The sequence below is a fragment of the Larus michahellis genome, chromosome 22, assembly GCF_964199755.1.
Source record: "Larus michahellis chromosome 22, bLarMic1.1, whole genome shotgun sequence".
In the NCBI taxonomy this organism is placed as follows: Eukaryota; Metazoa; Chordata; class Aves; order Charadriiformes; family Laridae; genus Larus; species Larus michahellis.
Genome location: NC_133917.1, coordinates 5,994,487 through 6,011,850, shown reverse-complemented (window position 1 = coordinate 6,011,850; position 17,364 = coordinate 5,994,487). Strand labels below are relative to the sequence as shown.

The window sequence follows — 17,364 nt, the reverse complement described above, 5'->3', positions numbered from 1 at the left end:
CATCATGGCCGACATCCCCCAGGCAGCGAGGAAGGGACATGGCCTCTGTGGAGGGGCTGATCCTTTTATTGGGTCGCGCATGGCCGCGGGGCCCAGCCCTCCCTGTGGGGCTGCCGGCGCCTGCAGCCCCGTGTGTGCCCGGCGAAGGCAGGCGTGTGCTGGCACACGCGTGTTCCTCCCCACACGCGGTGCCAGAGGGCCCTTCCCCAGTGCCGGAGAGGAGCGTCCACCGCGTCCAGTGTCCCCTTTTTTCCTGCCACCATCCCCGGCGGGGGGCTAGGCCGAGCTGGGGGTGACGTGGCCGTCGCCAGCCTCGCGGATGTTGGCGGCCCATTCCTTCCTCTGGATGGTGCCCGTCTTCTCCTCACGGAACTGCTGCCGCTCCTCCCGCGGGATCTTCACGGCGTGGTACTGCGGCACGGCCGGCGGCGCGTAGCGAGCCCGGCGGAAGAAGCCCAGCTATGGGGGGGGGACACACTGGGGGAGTCAGGGTCCCATGGGGAAGCCCCGGCTCCAGGAACGGCTCTGGGAGCCCACGGTGTGTGCCCAACCCTCGGCACCCAAGTGTCACGGCAAACCCTTGCACGCCCATGCAAGTGTGGGCAGCAGGGCAAGGAGGGGCTTCTGCCCCTCTGCTCCGCTCTGTGAGACCCCCAGTGCTGCCTCCAGCCCTGGGGCACCAACAGCAGAAGGACACGGAGCTGTTGGAGCGGGGCCGGAGGAGGCCCCAGAGATGCTGGGAGGGCTGGAGCCCCTCTGCTGTGGGGACAGGCTGAGAGAGCTGGGGGGGTTCAGCCTGGAGAAGAGAAGGCTCCGGGGAGACCTTCCAGCCCCTTCCAGTCCCTGAAGGGGCTCCAGGAAAGCTGGGGAGGGACTCTGGAGCAGGGAATCTAATGATAGGATGAGGGGGAAGGGTTTCAAACCGAAAGACGGTAGATTTAGATTGGATATTGGGAAGAAATTCTTGGCTGTGAGGGGGGTGAGCCCCTGGCCCAGGTTGCCCAGAGAAGCTGTGGCTGCCCCATCCCTGGAGGGGTTCAAGGCCAGGTGGGACGGGGCTTGGAGCAACCTGGGCTGGTGGGAGGTGTCCCTGCCCAGGGCAGGGGGTGGCACTGAATGGTCTTTAAGGTCCTTGCAACCCAAACCATTCCATGATTATATGCCGAAACGCTGCAAACCCTTGCACAATGTCCTTTAGTGTTATTAATGTTAGTTATTTAGTCTTATCCTGTTAAATCTGTTTATATTTCAACCCTCGGGTTTCTTTGTTTGTCCCTGCTTCCCCTTCCCGGGTCGGGATGGGTCATGGGGTGAGAGAATAATTGTCTAAACGACAATAGATTTTTGGGGGTTCCTCAAACCAGAACGCACGTGCACGCACCAGCACTGCAAACCCTCGCACCCCCATACGCGAGCACTGCAATCCCCCCACCACGTCCCAATTTGGGCACCGCAACACCCTCGCGCCAGCACTGCAGACCCTCGTCCTTCCACCCCGATGCTGCCAACCCTCGTCCCCCCGCCTCGGCACGCCGTCGGCCCTCGCAGGGTGGCCACCAGCCCTGGCACCCACCCTGCGTATCCATGGCGGCCGCCGCCAGGCCCAGGGTGGGAGAGCCCTGCGTTACCGCTCGCCCTCCAGCGCCTGCTGCTCCGCCGCCGAGGGCTGCAGGCCCAGGCGCGCCCGGTAATAGTTAGCGGCGTAGCGGGACTTTCGGCTGCTCCGCTTGAAGAAGCCGCACTGGGGAGGAAGCGAGAGGGTGAGGCCAGGCAAGGCCAGGCTGGGTGGCACAGCATGGCACGGCACGGGAGAGCTGGGGTGGCATGGTGTGGCACAGCACGGCTGGGATGGCATGGCACAGAAGAGCCAGGGTGGCATGGCTTGGCATGGCATGACGTGGCACGGCACGGCTGGGGTGGCATGGCACAGAAGAGCCAGGGTGCCATGGCATGATGTGGCACAGCACGGCTGGGGTGGCATGGCATGGAAGAGACAGGGTGGCGTGGCATGGCACAGCTGGCGTGGCACGGTGTGGCACAGCTGGGGTGGCACATTACGGCATGGCATGCTATGGCTGGGGTGGCACAGCATGGCACGACGTAGCCTGGCACAGCTGGGGTGGCATGGCACGGCACAGCATGGCACAGCTGGGATGGCACAGCATGGCACAACATTGCACTGCACAGCTGGGGTGGCATGGCATGGCATGGCATGACATAGCTGGGGTGACACAGCATGACACAACATGGCACAGCACGGCACGGCACGGCTGGGGTGGCACATTATGGCATGGCTGGGGTGGCACAGCATGGCACAACGTGGCATGGCACGGCATGGCACAGCTGGGGTGGCACAATATGGCACTGTGCAGCTGGGGCGGCATGGCACAGTGGGGTTGGCATGACATGACATGGCATGGCACAGCTAGCATGGCACGGCACAGCTGGTGTGGCACGGTGTGGCACAGTGTGGCATAGCTGGGGTGGCACTGCATGACATGGCACAGCTGGGGTGGCACACCATGGCCCAGCATGGCATGGCTGGGGTGGCACAGCATGGCATGTCACAGCATGGCATGGCTGGGGTGGCAGAGCATGGCACGACGTGGCATGGCACAGCTGGGGTGGCACGCCATGGCACAGCATGGCATGGCTGGGGTGGCAGAGCACGGCACGGCACAGCATGGCACAGCTGGGGCGGCACAGCATGGCACGACGTGGCATGGCTGGGGTGGCACAGCATGGCACGCCATGGCACAGCACAGCTGGGGTGGCACACCATGGCACGACGTGGCATGGCACAGCTGGGGTGGCACGCCATGGCACTGCGCAGCAGGGGTGGCATGCCATGGCATAGCTGGCGTGGCACGGTGTGGCATGGCACGGCCGGGGTACCCTGTGCCATGGGGAGGGGGACACACATCCTGCCGCGGACACCCCGTCCCCGTCCCTCACCTTCCAGAGGATGAAGACGAGCAGGGCCAGGACGAGGACGCCGGCCAGCACGGCCAGCAGGATGACCCACCACGGCACGCCGCCGGCCACCGCCTCCCCGGGGTCCAGGTAGATGGAGACGGGGATCTGGGGAGGGGAGGGTGGTCAGGGGGCAGCGGGGTGGGGGGCCGGGGTGGGGGGGGACAGGAGAGGGGAACGGACCTGGGTGGAGGCGTCTTTCAGCACCAGGTTCTTGATGGAGGAGGTCACCGAGACGCTGGCGCGCACGATCAACTCCACCGAGGTGACGGCCAGGTATTCCTGCGGCGGGGGCACGGGATGGGCTGAGCCCCCTCTCCCAGCCTGGGGGGTCCCCTCCCTCCTGTCCCCATCCCAGGTGTCCTGTCCCTGTCTCCGGGATCCTGTTCCCCTCCCCAGACTGGGCGTCCTGGGGCACAGTGTCTCTGTCCCCGTTCTGGGGGTCCCATCCCTGGCCCCGTCCCCATCCCAGGTGTCCCATCCCCATCCCTGTCCCAGGGGTTCTGTCACCCTCCCCGTCCTGGGGGTCCCATCCTCATCCCAGGGGTCCTGTCCCTGTCCCCATCCCAGGGGACCCATCCCTGTCCCTGTCCCCAGACTGGGGGTCCCCTCCCTGTCCCCATCCCAGGGGTCCTGCCCTGTCCTGGGGGTCCTGTCCCCCTCCCCGGCCCGGGGGTCCCATCCCTATCCCTGTCCCTGTCCCCATCCTCGGTGTCCCGTCCCCATCCCCATCCTGGGAGTCCCGTCTCTATCCCTGCCCTGGGGTCCCGTCCCCCTCCCCAGCCTCGGGGTCCCATCCCTGTCCCTGTCCTGTCCTGGGGGTCCCATCTTTGTCCCTGTCCCCATCCCAGATGTCCCATCCCCATCCCCATCCCAGAGGTCCCGTCCCCGTCCCCCATCCTGGGGGTCCCGTCCCTGTCCCTGTCCTGCGGTCCCGTCCCCCTCCCCAGCCTGGGGGTCTCGTCTCTGTCACCGTCATGGGGGTCCCATCCCTGTCCCTGTCCCCATGCCGGTGGTCCCGTCCCCTCCTACCTCCAGGAAGGTGCTGTTCCAGAGGCGCCCGCGGGCCCTCAGCACGGCGGCGCGCTCGAAGCTGTGCAGCGGGCAGCGGAAGGCCAGGCAGCGCGCGGTGCCCTGGGCACAGTCCTGCGGGACGGGGGGGGTCAGCACAGCTGCGCACCCCAGGGCTGGGGGCACCCCAGGAGCAGGGGGCACCCCAGGAGCGGGTGCTTCCCAGTAGTGGGTGCACCCCTGGAGTAGGGGGACCCCAGGAGCAGGGGCTCCCCAGGAGTGGGGGCTCCCCCTCAGCAGGGGCACGCCAGGAGCAGGGGCACCCCAGGAGTGGGTGCTCCCCAGGAATGGTGGCACCCCAGGAGCAGGAGCACCCCAAGAGTGGGTGTTCCTCAGGAGTGGGTGCTCCCCAGCAGCAAGGGCCCCCCAGGAGTGGGTGCTCCCCAGGAGCAGAGGCACCCCAGGAGCAGGGGCATGCCAAGAGTGGGCACTCCCCAAAAGTGGGTGCTCCTCATCAGCAGGGGGACCCCAGGAGTGGGTGCACCCCAGGAGCAGGAGCACCCCAGGAGCAGGGGGTACCCCAGAAATGGATGCTCCCCAAGAGTGGGTGCTCCCCAGCAGCAAGGGCCCCCCCAGGAGTGGGTGCCCACCAGGAGCAGAGGCATCTCAGGAGCAGGGGCACCCCAAGAGTAGGTGCACCCCAGAACCGGGTGCACCCCAGCAGCCGCTGCACCCCAGCCCCACTCACCAGCGTGACGTTCCTCCTCCTCTCCGCGGGTGCCGGCACCCACCAGGACCCCGGGGTGGGCGCCTCGGCAGGGTCAGCCTCCCCCGGTGGCTCCTGCGGGGTGGGAGGAAGGACGGGCATGGACGGGGGTGGCACCGACCCCCCCCCCCCGGCCCTGGGGCACCCCCACGTCCCCTCCCGCGGCGGTACCAGGGCCAGGCGCAGCGGGTTGGCGGGGGGGCTGCAGGCTGTGGGTTGCCCGGGGGGGCCCGCCAGCTCCAGGTGCAGGGGGTACAGCAGCCATTTCCCGTTGCTGATCTCGTGGGGCCAGAGGAGGGTGAGGAAGGCCGAGCCCAGAGTCTTCAGTGACTGCCCCCGGTTGGAGACCTGCCGGGGGTGGGGGGGGGGACAGGACACACATGACATGGGGGGCCCCCCTCCACTCCTTCATAGCCCTCCTGTCCCACAGCCACCCCCCACCACCCCGGAGCATGGGGTGGGACGGGGAGCAGCGGGGCTGAGACCCCCCCACGCAGCATCCCTGTGTCCCCCACCCTGTCCCCAACTCACCGTCACCTCGAAGTGCCAGCCCCCCCCAAACCCCTGCACAGCCCCCCTGTGCCACAGCCACCCCCGGCCACCCAGGAGCATGGGGAGCGAAGGGGAGCAGCGGGGCTGAGACCCCCCCACGCAGCATCCCTGTGTCCCCCCCACCCCGTCCCCGACTCACCGTCACCTCGAAGCGCACGGCGCTGCCCACCTGGCTCTCCCGCCTCACGGCGCTCTCCCCCCGCACCACCCCGCCGAAGAAGAGCCGGGGCGGCACGGCCACGCTGCGGGGACAACCCGGGGGGGGGGGGGTGTCAGGGCAGCCCCGGGGCGGATGGGGGGGTCCCAGACACCCACCCCTCTCCCCACCGTCACTCACCCTGTCACGGAGAGGGGCAGCTCGATGACCACACGGGCACGAGCCACCACGGGCTCCAGCCCCGGCTGCTCGCTGATCCTGGGGAGAGGTGGGGGGGGTCAGGGTGGGGGTGGGGGGCATCACCCCAAATCCTCCCCACCCAGAGCGGAGTTGGGGGGGGCTCCGCTGCGAAGGCCCCCAAACAACCCCCCCCCCCCCAGGGCTCACGTGGACAGGGCCAGCTCCACCGCCAGGTCCGTGGTCCGGATGGTGATGCCCAGGGTGCTGAGGATGAGGAAGAACCGCACCTGGGGGCAGAGGGGTGAGGGCTGGGGCTGGGGGACGGGGGTCGAGGGGGGGGGAGCGGGGAGCTGTGCCCACCTGGGCTCCGCGTTTCATGGGGTTGCCCAGCTCGCACTCCACCTGCGAGCCGTTCTGGTTGGCGAGGCACACCACCGGCTTGTCCTGGGGGGCAGAGGGATGAGCCCCCGCTGCTGGCATCCCCCCAGCCCACTGCGCCCCAGGACTGACCCCCACTGCACCTCCTGCACCCCCAGAATCATCCCCCATCCCTCTGCCCTCAGCACCCCCCAGACCATCCCCATCCCTCTGTAGCCCCAGGACCAGCCCTGTCCCTCCAGTGTCCCCAGGACCATCCCCGTCCCTCTGCCCTCAGCACCCCCAGGACCATTCCCAGCCCTCTGCATCCCCAGCTCTGACCCCATCCCACACCCCCAGCACCCCCAGGACCAGTCCTGCCCCTCCAGTGTCCCCCAGAACCATCTCCATCCCTCTGCTCCCCCAGGACGATCCTCATCCCTCTGCATCCTGAGGACCATCCCCATCCTTTTGCCCTCAGCACCCCCAAGGACCAGTCCTGTCCCTCCAGCATCCCCAGGACCTTCTCCATCCCCCTGCAGCCCCAGAACCATCCCCAACCCTCTGCCCCCAGCACCCCCCCAGACCATCCCCATCCCTCTGTAGCCCCAGGACCAGCCCTGTCCCTCCAGCATCCCCAGGACCTTCTCATTCCCTCTGCTCCCCCAGGACCACCCCATCCCTCTGCACCCCCAGGATCATCCCCATCCCTCTGCTCCCCCAGGACCACCCCATCCCTCTGCACCCCCGGGATCATCCCCATCCCTCTGCTCCCCCAGGATCATCCCCATCCCTCTGCACCCCCGGGATCATCCCCATCCCTCTGCACCCCCAGGACCACCCCATCCCTCTGGACCCCCGGGATCATCCCCATCCCTCTGCTCCCCCAGGATCATCCCCATCCCTCTGCACCCTGAGAATCATCCCCATCCCTCTGCACCCCCAGGACCACCCCATCCCTCTGCACCCCCAGGATCATCCCCACCCCTCTGCTCCCCCAGGACCACCCCATCCCTCTGCACCCTGAGAATCATCCCCATCCCTCCGCGCCCCTGGGATCATCCCCATCCCATGCCCCCAGCACCAGCTCTGTCCCTCCACCATCCCCAGGACCTCCTACATCCCCCTGCACCCCCGGGGACCACCCCCTCCCTCTGGCCCCAGCACCCTCCGGACCACCCCTTGCCCCCCCCCAGCCCCCGCACCGAGGGTGCCCGGCCGTCGTAGGGGCGCAGGGCGGAGTAGGGCAGCTCCGGGGGGAAGGTGGCGGTGAGCATGGCCTCGTGGGCATCGTCCCCGTCCCGCTGCGGCTCCGCTGGGTCCGAGGGCAGGTTGGTGACGTGGATCTCCAGGGCCACGTCCTTCTGGTCGCTCATGGCGAAGATGGCGGTGCCATCCTCACCCCTAGGGACAGAGTCACCGTCAGCCTCCCCCTCACACCTGGGGTGTCCCCAACAGCCTGTGGGGTGGGGACCCGTCCCTGTCCCCCTCACCTGGGCAGGGGTAGGAAATCAGCGTCCCCCAGGCGGGCGCAGAACTGGAAGTGGAGCCGCAGGTTGCTCTGGCAGATCTTGTCGTCCCCGCAGCCCTGCTTCAGGAAATGCACCTGGAGGTGGGGGGACAGACAGAGAGAGGGGGACGGGGACACTCCACGCGGGACAGCGCACCCCGGACCCCCGGGGAGGGAAGGCGGCCGCGTCCCCACCTCGGTGCGGTGGCTGCTGGGCTGCTGGGGGCTGAGCACGGGCAGCAGCGGTGGCAGGGTGGTCCCCCGGCCCCGCCGGCCCGCCCCGGCTCCCTGGATGCCGTAGGCGAGGGTGATGGCGATGGGGCGCAGCTTGTCACGGATGCTGTCCTGCGGGCAGGGTGGGAGAGGGTGAGGGGGGAGACGGGGGGGCCGCGGATGAGGATGGGGACAGGGATGGGATGGGATGGGATGGGATGGGATGGGATGGGATGGGATGGGATGGGGAGAAAATGAGAGTGGGGATAAAGATGTGGACGGCAATGGGGACAGGGACGGGGACGAGGATGAGGATGGGGAGAAAACGGGGATGGGGATAGGGATGGGGACAGGGACAAGGACAAGGATGGGGGTGGGGATGGGGATGAGGATGGGGACAGGGATGGGATGGGGAGAAAATGGGGATGGGATGGGATAGGGAGAAAATGAGGGTGGGGATAAAGACAGGGATGGCAATGGGGACAGGGAAGGGGATGAGGAGAAAATGGGGATGGGGATAGGGATGGGGACAGGGACAAGGCCAAGGAGAGGGGTGGGGACAGGGATGGGATGGGATGGGAATAAGGATGGGGGTGGGGATGAGGATGGCGAGAAAATGGGGATGGGGATAGACATGGGGACACGGATGAGGATGGGGATGAAAACAGGGATGGGGACAGGGACAGGGATCGGAATGGGGATGGGGATGAGGATGGGGATAGGGACAGGGATGGGGGTGAGGATGGGGATGAAAACAGGGATGAGGAGGAGGAGAAAATAGGGATGGGGATGAAAATCAGGACAGGGATGGAAAGAGATGAGAACAGGGATGGGGATGAGGAGAGGGATGAGGAGAGGGATGGGGACCCACCTGGAGCTGGAAGGTGGCTTTGATGCAGGCGCGGGCGTGCTGCCGGGGCAGCTCCACCGTGTCGGAGAACTGGTGCTCGGGGTCCGAGGGCCGGCGGCCAAGGAAGGAGACACGGGGGGCCTGGCCCCGCCACCGGCGATCCGTGTCGGCATCCAACACGTACTCCAGCACTGGGGACAAGAGGGACAGGCGCGATGCCAGGGGTCCCTCCCCTCCCACCCCAGGGTGGGGTCCTGCTCCCCCCTCACCCCGCTGCCCGTCCCCACCACGCTCACCGAGGCGGGGGCTGTAGCTGGCGGGACTGGCCGTGTAGCTGAAGCAGGCTCGGACATCCACGCTGGGGGGGCACGGGGGGATCTGGGGTGAAACGGGTGGCATGCACCCCCGGCCGTGCCCCGGCTGTGTGCCCGGGGAGGGGAAGCCAGGGGGGGACAGCGGGTGACACCCACCAGACGCCCTCCTGGTGCTGGCAGTTGCTCTGCTCCAGGTCGATGTTGGGGGGGAGCAGGGAGACATTCCTGGAGATGTGGACGACCGGCCGGGCCCTGGCGGGGGAGAAACGGGGGGTGCCAGGCTGGGCCCCCCACCCCGAGGGCACCCCGAGCCTCGCACAGACCCAGCATTCGCCCCCTACATGGGACCCCTGGCCATATCCAGGGATTGGGGACCCCCTGGGTCAGGGGATGCTCTGGGAGGGTTTGAGGGGAGCCCAGGGTGGGGGGATGCTCAGGGTGGGCGGGGGGGAAGCTCAGGGGTGGGGGATGCTCGGGGTGGGGGGTGCCCAGGGTGGGGGGATGCTCAGGGTGGGCGGGGGGGAAGCTCAGGGGTGGGGGATGCTCGGGGTGGGGGGTGCCCAGGGTGGGGGGATGCTCAGGGTGGGCGGGGGGGAAGCTCAGGGGTGGGGGATGCTCCGGTGGGGGGATGCTGAGGGTGGGGGGATGCTCAGGGCAGGAATGCCCAGGGTGAGGGAGGCTCGGGGTGGGGGATGCTCATGGCGGGGGGGGGAATGCCCAGGGGTGGTCAGATGCTCAGAGGTGGGGGATGCTCATGGCGGGGGATGCCCAGGGGTGGGGGGATGCCCAGGGGTGGGGGGATGCCCGGGGAGGGGGGGGATGCTCAGGGTGGGAGATGTTGGGGGTGGGGGATGCCCAGGGATGGGGGGACATTGAGGGGGAGGGATGCCGGGGAGTGGGGAGGATGACACTCACCTGTACAGCACGACGGTGTCGGAGAGGGAACCGACGAGCAGGTCGGGGTAGAGGTTCCCATCCACGTCCAGCCCCCCCGAGAGGGAGTACCCGAAAGCCATCACCCCCACGCCCTCCCCGTCCAGGACCTGGGGACAGGCCACCCGTGACACCCTGAACTGGAGGTGGAGGGGGAGGGGTGACGGGCAGTACACCCCCACCACCACCACGCACCCCCCCCTCACCTGCGCCGGCTTTGCCACGATGCCCAGGTTGCTGCCGTGGTAGATGTAGACTTTGCCAGCGCCGTCGAAGGGGGCTCCCACGGCCAGGTCTGGGGGGAGCAAGGGCAGGTGGGGGGGGGCGGGGGTGAGTGGTCCGAGACCCCTCCCAGCACCCTTGATGGAATGCAGCCCCCCAGCTGCCACCATCTGCCTGCCCCAGATTTCCCCCCCACCCCCGAACCCCTCACCCTCGAAGCCGTCGTGGTTGAGGTCCCCGGCAGCGCTGAGGGCGATGCCGAACATGGAGCCGCGGGTGCCGTTGAGGCGGAGGGGGGTGGCGGAGTCCCAGCGCCCCGCCGGGTTGATGTAGACGTAGGCGGCCCCCCCGATCTCCTCCTTACGCTCAAAAAAGTGGGGGGCGCCCACCACCAGGTCCATCCATCTGCGGGGACGGTGGCTCCATGACACACACCCCTCCCGGCCCCCACAGCGGTGAGCCCTCCTGGTGCACCGGGCTGATGCCCTGGCACTGAGATCGGGGGGGACCGAGCCGCCACGGTTTTTGGGGGACTCCCCCTCACTCAAACTCACCCGTCACTGTTGAGGTCGAGCACGGCGACGGCGTAGCCGAAGGCAGAGGTGAGCTGCTGGCCGGGCAGCACGGCCTCGGGCACCAGGCGGTTGGCACCGTCCCGGCGCAGGATGACCACGGCCCCGGTGTGGTTGGCGCGGGGGGCTCCGGTGACGAAGCTCAGCTCCTGCTGCCGCGTCAGCCCCGCGCCAGAGTCCACCGAGAAGCCTGCGGGGGCGGGGGGGGGCGGGGGGGGAAAAGTAATGGGGGGACAGGTATCGATGCCCACCTGGCTCCCCCCGGCCCCCCACATCCACCACGTCCGTCCGTCCGTCTCTCTCTCTCTGCTCAGCCCCGGGCTACCGGGGCTCAAGGACCCTCGGGCTTTGGCGGGGGGGGGCTCTGCTTGTGCCTCAGTTTCCCTGCTTTGTGCTCCCTGGGGCACAGCAGCTCGGGAGGGGGGGAAGGGTGGGGGGGCAGGACTGCAGGGTCCCCTCCACAGCCCCGGGCCAGCGGAAGCCAAGGGGGAGCAGAGGCTGCCGGGGGGAGTGAGGACCAGCCCCTCCCTCCAGGAGGGGAGATTTTGGGGAGAGAAGGGAAGATTTTGGGGGCCAGAGCAGCAAGACCCAGAGCAGAGCCGGACGGGGGCCAGACCCCCCCAGCTGGAGAGAGCGGCAGAGCTCCCTCCCCACATGCAGCGGCTGCAGTGACCAGCCCCCCCACAGCCCCCCAAGCCCCCCACAGCCCCCAGCCAGGCTCCAGCAGGATGCAGCCGCTGCCCACCCCCCTCCACACCCCCCCAGCGGGAACCGTGCACCCCCCCCCTCCATGCAGAAACACCTCCGGTGGAAAGAGTAGGGGGACAGCAGGGTGCTGGGGGCCACGCCAGGCTCTGTGCTCCCCCCCCGCCGCCCGCCCCCAGCCTGGCGGTGCCCCCACCATAGCCCCGGGACACAGGACAGGAATGGGGACAGGGCAGTGCTGGCCACAGGGACCCCGGGATGGGGGGGGGGTGTGGGGGGGTGTGTTGGGGAGGTGGGGGGGGGGATCCCCACCCCGGTGGGGTGACAGCCACAGGCTCGTGCCCAGCCCAAAAGCGGGCGGCGGGGGTGGGAGCACAGCGTGGGGGGGTTGTGTGTGCAGCCACACGCGTGCACGGTGGGGGGGGTGTTACATGAGGAGTGGGGGGGGGCATGCACATACCGGGGGGGGGGTTGCGAAGGGAGGGGTGCTCGGTGCATGCATGCACAGGGAGGGGGGCGATGGGCGTATGGGGTCGGGGGGAGGCGCAGAGGGAGGTGTGCTGGGTGCACGCGTGTGCTGGGGGGGGCACCCAGCGGAGGCTGCGGGAGCTCTCCTTCCCTCTCCCCTCCACAGATAATGGGGTGGGGGGACAAACACGCCGCAGGACACGTCTCCGGGGAGGGTGGCACACGGAGGGGAAGACGGGACGGGACGACGACGACGACGCCAGTGACCGGCGCTTACGAACCCAAGTAGCTATTGTGGGCCACGTCGCCGGCCGCGCCGGGCACCTTCTCGCCGGGCTGGGGGGTTTTGTAGACCAGCTGGTCGGGGTCTGAGCTATCAATGTTTGTCACAAAGAGCAGCCCTGCACCGCGGCCGGGCGGGAGAGAAAGAGAGAGGGGCGTCAGGGTGGTGGGCCCCCCCCCAGGCCCCCCTACCCAAGTAGCTGTTGGCGGGCAGGGGGATGAGCGAGGGGTCCTGGTCCTTCTCGCCCCCGGCTTCGTAGGGCCCGTCGTCGACGCGCAGCAGGTCGAGGGAGCTCTGGTTGAGCAGCTCCACGCGCAGGTTCCCTGCGAGGCGAGGAGGGGTGAGGGGGCGCGCTGGGGACCCCCCCCACCCCCCACCCCGGGGGACCTTCCTGGGGACAAAGGGGCGCCGGGGCCGTCCCGTGGCGCAGCGTCGGGCGGGGGGACCCGCGCCCGGCTGGGCATCCCGGCACACGCACGCGCCAGGGCACAGGCGTGCGCGCAGGCGGGAGCACGTGCGTCTAGCCACGCGTGTACACGCGCGCAGAGCACACGGCCCATGGCCTGCGTGCGCACAGCCGGAGCACACGCACACGTGTGCTCACGTGTAACGCGCTCACACAGAGCACACAGACATCCGCGTGCTCACACCCTCAGCACGCACACACACGTGTGCCAACACCCCCAGCACGCTCACACACGTGTGCTCACACCTGTAACACACACACACGCTCACACCCCCAGCACGCTCACACACGTGTGCTCACACTGTAACACACACACACGCGCTCACACCCCCAGCACGCTCACACACGTGTGCTCACACTGTAACACACACACACACACGCTCACACCCCCAGCACGCTCACACACGTGTGCTCACACCTGTAACACACACACACGCTCACACCCCCAGCACGCTCACCCACGTGTGCTCACACTGTAACACACACACACGCGCTCACACCCTCAGCACGCCCACACACGTGTGCTCACACTGTAACACACACACACACGCTCACACCCTCAGCACGCCCACACACGTGTGCTCACACTGTAACACACACACACGCGCTCACACCCTCAGCACGCTCACACACGTGTGCTCACACTGTAACACACACACACACGCTCACACCCTCAGCACGCTCACACACGTGTGCTCACACTGTAACACACACACACACGCTCACACCCCCAGCACGCTCACACACGTGTGCTCACACTGTAACACACACACACACGCTCACACCCTCAGCACGCTCACACACGTGTGCTCACACTGTAACACACACACACACGCTCACACCCTCAGCACGCTCACACACGTGTGCTCACACCTATAACAAGCTCACACACGGCACATACCCCCACCCGCCGCTTGCACACCCGTCGTGCACACCCTTGCACCCCTTCCCCGCCAGGAACACGCGCCCACACACACGGCCAGGTGAACCCACGCAGCCCCCACACCTCACCCTTCCAGTTGTAGGTGCCGGGGGCCCCGAAGAGGACGTAGTGGTGGTCGGGGCTGAAGGCGGCGGCCAGGCCCTGCTGGCAGGAGCCGAAGCGGTCGTGGCCCTGCGGCCGCCCCTGGCAGAACTTCCACTCGCCGCCGTCCAGCTCGTCCCGCACCCGCAGGTCCTGGCTTAGCACGAAGCAGCGCCCGATCACATCCCGCGTCTCCAGTGGCTGCCGCACCCGGTGCCGCGCCTCATACCGGTGGGCGCAGGTCTGGGCGGGGGGGGGACGACGACACAGAGGGGAGGTCAGGAGGATGCCGGGGACCCCCACCCCCCCAGTCCTCACTGGTGTCCCCCCACCCCGGTGCTCACCACAATCTTCCCGCCGGCACCTTGGCTCTTGACGCTCACCCCCAGCCACTGGTTCTCCTTGCTCTCCCGCTGCAGGTCCACTGGTGGGGATGGGCAGCGTCAGCCCCGCCGGGACCCCTGGGGGGTGGGGATCCCGGGGGGGGTGGTGGGGGATTCCCCACAGACCGAGCATCCCCCCCACCGTGGAGCGCAGCTCACCTCCCTCGTCGATGGGCACCCGCCAGCAGTCGGAGAGCTCGGGGGTCAGCGGGCAGGCGAAGAGCCCCCCGGTCCGGTTGGCACCTTGGCCGGGCAGCGCTGGCGCCTGGGGTGCCCCCACCAGCAGCCTGCCATGGTGGGGAGCCCCCCCCCGTCAGGGTAGTGAGGTGGGGAGGGGGGGATCACCACCCAGCACACACTCCCCCCCAGCCCCAGCCAGGCACATACATGCAACACTGGGTTTGCACACCCTGTGTCCGTCCCCCCCCAGCCCAGCACCCGTGACCGTCCCCTTCCCCCCCCACAGCTGTCCCCACACCCCCGCACCAATGTCACGCCGCTGGTGCCAGCCCAGCACGGTGCCAGCCCCCCCCCGCCCCACACCCCCGCCTGAGCAGCTGCGGCCCCAGCACAGCCATTCCCAGGCCTCAGCCGCAGCTCGGTGCACGTGTGGGCAGGGGATGGGACGCAGGGGGTGACACCCACCTCCCTGCCCCATCTCCCCTTGGGTGCAGCAGGGTTGGGGGCACCCAGACCCCCACCTCCCCGGGGGGGACAGGGCTCGGCCCCACTATCAGGCGAGTCCTGTGCCACTGGTGGCTCCCTGGTGGCCCTGGGGCATCTGCAGCCACCCCCGGCTCCTCTCCTCCAGGGGATGGTGGCCTCGGGACACGAGGGAGCCCCGGGGGGCGGCGGAGAGGCCAAGCCGGTAAAAATAAACTGGAATTCACTCAAAATAACCCTGCAGCAACATGCCCAAAAAAGGAGGGAGCCAGACGGAGGCACCGGGCACTGCCCGGGGATGCCAGCGCCAGGGGACCTGCTCCTGAGCCCTGCCGGGGACCAGAGGGGGACAGCAGCGGGGGGACACCGGTGTGGCAGAGCCCAGCGCGGTGCCAGCGGCTCCACAAACACCTGCCCGGGCACCGGGAGGTGGGGGGGGCGGAATATCCCACCCCACGCCAAGAATGTGGAGAGGCGGCTGCCGCGGCTTCGGCCGGCGCCACCGGCCTGGCGGGGGCACGGGGACAGGCGGCAGCGAGCCCGAGGGGACAGGGATGGGGACAGGGAGAGTGGCCAGGGCCTTGCGAGCGGGTGGGGAGGCGTGGGTGACAGCGTCCCTCGGGACCTGCCCGCTCCAGGGGTCCCTGGCGCTGAGACCCCTCGCTGCCCAGGGGCCACAGGGGCTGGGGTCCATCAGGGACACAGGGGCTGGGGACACGGGGGACAGAGGGGACACGGGGACAGCGGCCGCAGCGGGTGGCTGCCCTGGCATGCACTGGGTGGGCGTTTGCCAGCTCAGCGGCTGGCGGGCGCGGGGGAGGTGGCGGGCACAGCCGGGGGGGGGTCCATCTGCCCGAGCACCCCAAGGCTGCGCCTGTGGCATTGATCACCCCCCAATGTCCCCCCCACCCCCAACCGGCTCCTGCTGACTAACTCCGGGCAGCACGGGGCGGGGGGGGTCCCCCTGCCTGTCCACGTCCCCTCAGGTCTCCAGCCCCATTGGAGTCTCGGCACCCCAAAGGCGGGAGGGGGCAGGATCGGGCCCCTCCAGCATCCCCGGGAACGGGCCGGGGGAGCCGAGAGAGGCGGGGGGACCCCCGGGCTGCCGGTCCCAAACTCAGTGCGGGGGACACAGACCCGAGGAGGGGACACGGAGCCGGGGGGGGGACGCGGAGCCGCGTGGGGGACACGGAGCCGCGGGGGGATGCGGAGCCATGGGAGGACCCCACCCGGGGGCACGATCCGCGGGGACAGCCCAGCCGCCCGGCAGAGGGTCCGCGGCCCCCGCGCCCCTCTTAGCCCCGCTCCCGGGGGTCCGGAGCCCCCCCGTCCCCCTCCCGCACTCACCAGCCGGCCGGCTCGGGGCTGAGCTGCCGGTGCAGAGCCACGGCGAAGCCGAAGAGGCTGCCCTTGTCGCCGTCCTTCAGCAGGGTGCTGGTGGCGTCCAGGTTGAAGGCGGCGGTGGCCACCAGCCGCAGGCAGAGCCAGGGCAAGCAGAGCCGAGCCCCCGCCATGCCGCCGCGCCCGCCGCTCCCCCCGCCACCGGCCCCGCCACCGGCCACGGCGAGGAGGAGCACGGGCCGCCCCCCCCCCGCCCCGCCCGCCGCGGAGGAGGGAGGGGGGGGGGTGTCACACCGTGTGTCACAGCCCGGGTGGCTCGGGCTGGGGCTGGGCATCGCGCCCCGACACGGAGCGTCCCGCACCCCACAGGTCGCTGCGCGGGGCAGCGCACCCCATATGGTGGGGGCTGCACCCTGTATCGCAGCGTATCGCACCCATCGCCCCGTATCGCAGGGCATCGCGCCCCGTACCACACCCCGTAACTCAGTGCATTGCACCCTGTATCACAGTGCATCGCCCCGTATCGCAGTGTACCGCACCCCGTACCGCAGTGCATCGCATCCATCACCCCGTATCGCAGTGTATCACACCCCGTATCGCAGCATATCGCACCCATTGTCCCATATCGCAGTGTATCACACCCCGTATCGCAGTGTATCGCACCCATCACCCCGTATCGCAGTGTATCACACCCCATATCACACCCCGTACCTCAGTGCATTGCACCCTGTATCACAGTGCATCGCCCCGTATCACAGTGTACCGCACCCCGTACCGCAGTGCATCGCATCCATCACCCCGTATCGCAGTGTATCACACCCCATATCGCAGTGTATCGCGCCCATCACCCCGTATCACAGCGTACTGCATCCCATATCGCAGCGTATCGCACTCATTGCCCTGTATCACAGTGTACTGCACTCCATATCGCAGTGCATCGCACCCATCGTCCCATATCGCAGTGTACTGCACCCCATATCGCAGTGCATCGCACCCATCACCCCGTATCGCAGTGTATCGCACCCCATATTGCAACGCATCACACCCCTTGCACCGTATCGGCAGTGTACTGCACCCCATATCGCAGTGCATCGCACCCATCATCCCGTATCACAGCGTACTGCACCCCGTATTGCAGCGCATCACACCCATCACCCCGTATCACAGTGTATCACACCCCGTATTGCAATGCATTACACCCCTTGCACTGTATCACAGTGTACTGCACCCCGTATCGCAGTGCATCGCACCCATCGTCCCGTATCTCAGTGTATCGCACCCTGTATCGCAGTACATCGCACCCATCGTCCCGTATCACAGTGTATCGTGCCCCATATTGCAGCGCATCGCGCCCATCACCCCGTATTGCAGGTGCTGCACCCTGTATCGCAGGGTATTGTGCCCATCGCCCCATATCGCGG

The 17,364-nt window shown here is 68.5% G+C and overlaps 1 protein-coding gene across 6 annotated transcripts; it reads right to left on the bottom strand.

Annotated features, from left to right (window-relative positions):
* Positions 1-44: 44 nt before the first annotated feature.
* On the bottom strand, positions 45-16,504 carry ITGA7 (integrin subunit alpha 7). 6 transcript variants are annotated; one of them, XR_012584429.1, is made up of 26 exons: positions 15,950-16,504; positions 14,099-14,226; positions 13,901-13,980; positions 13,544-13,799; positions 12,258-12,389; positions 10,593-10,800; positions 10,250-10,443; positions 10,023-10,111; positions 9,799-9,926; positions 9,040-9,135; positions 8,866-8,927; positions 8,591-8,760; positions 7,702-7,851; positions 7,490-7,602; positions 7,202-7,400; positions 6,000-6,083; positions 5,847-5,926; positions 5,640-5,717; positions 5,442-5,544; positions 4,922-5,098; positions 4,733-4,825; positions 4,006-4,119; positions 3,157-3,255; positions 2,956-3,081; positions 1,574-1,741; positions 45-459 (listed from the first exon to the last, which is right to left on the bottom strand). XR_012584429.1 is itself a non-coding variant. In XM_074565151.1 (26 exons), exons 1-26 carry the CDS (start codon positions 16,399-16,401, stop codon positions 277-279), a joined length of 3,714 nt encoding a protein of 1,237 aa, XP_074421252.1. In that variant the 5' UTR covers positions 16,402-16,502; the 3' UTR covers positions 46-276. The 6 variants fall into 6 exon arrangements, 4 of the variants coding, with proteins under 4 accessions (XP_074421250.1, XP_074421251.1, XP_074421248.1 ...); XR_012584430.1 differs by lacking the exon at positions 12,258-12,389 and adding an exon at positions 12,065-12,184 and having other exon boundaries at positions 15,950-16,501; XM_074565151.1 differs by lacking the exon at positions 1,574-1,741 and adding an exon at positions 12,065-12,184 and having other exon boundaries at positions 46-459; positions 15,950-16,502.
* Between the last annotated feature and the right edge of the window lie 860 nt (positions 16,505-17,364).

Bases quoted from the DNA above. Each gene is read 5' to 3' on its own strand.
- ITGA7 (XM_074565151.1), bottom strand. From the start codon at position 16,401: ATGCCCTGCGATACGGGGCGATGGGTGCGATACGCTGCGATACAGGGT. The intron at 10,112-10,249 runs GTGAGGGGTTCG...TGCTCCCCCCAG, and splicing joins CAACCACGACGGCTTCGAGG to ACCTGGCCGTGGGAGCCCCC. The intron at 8,761-8,865 runs GTGAGCGTGGTG...TCTTGTCCCCAG, and splicing joins CAGCTACAGCCCCCGCCTCG to TGCTGGAGTACGTGTTGGAT.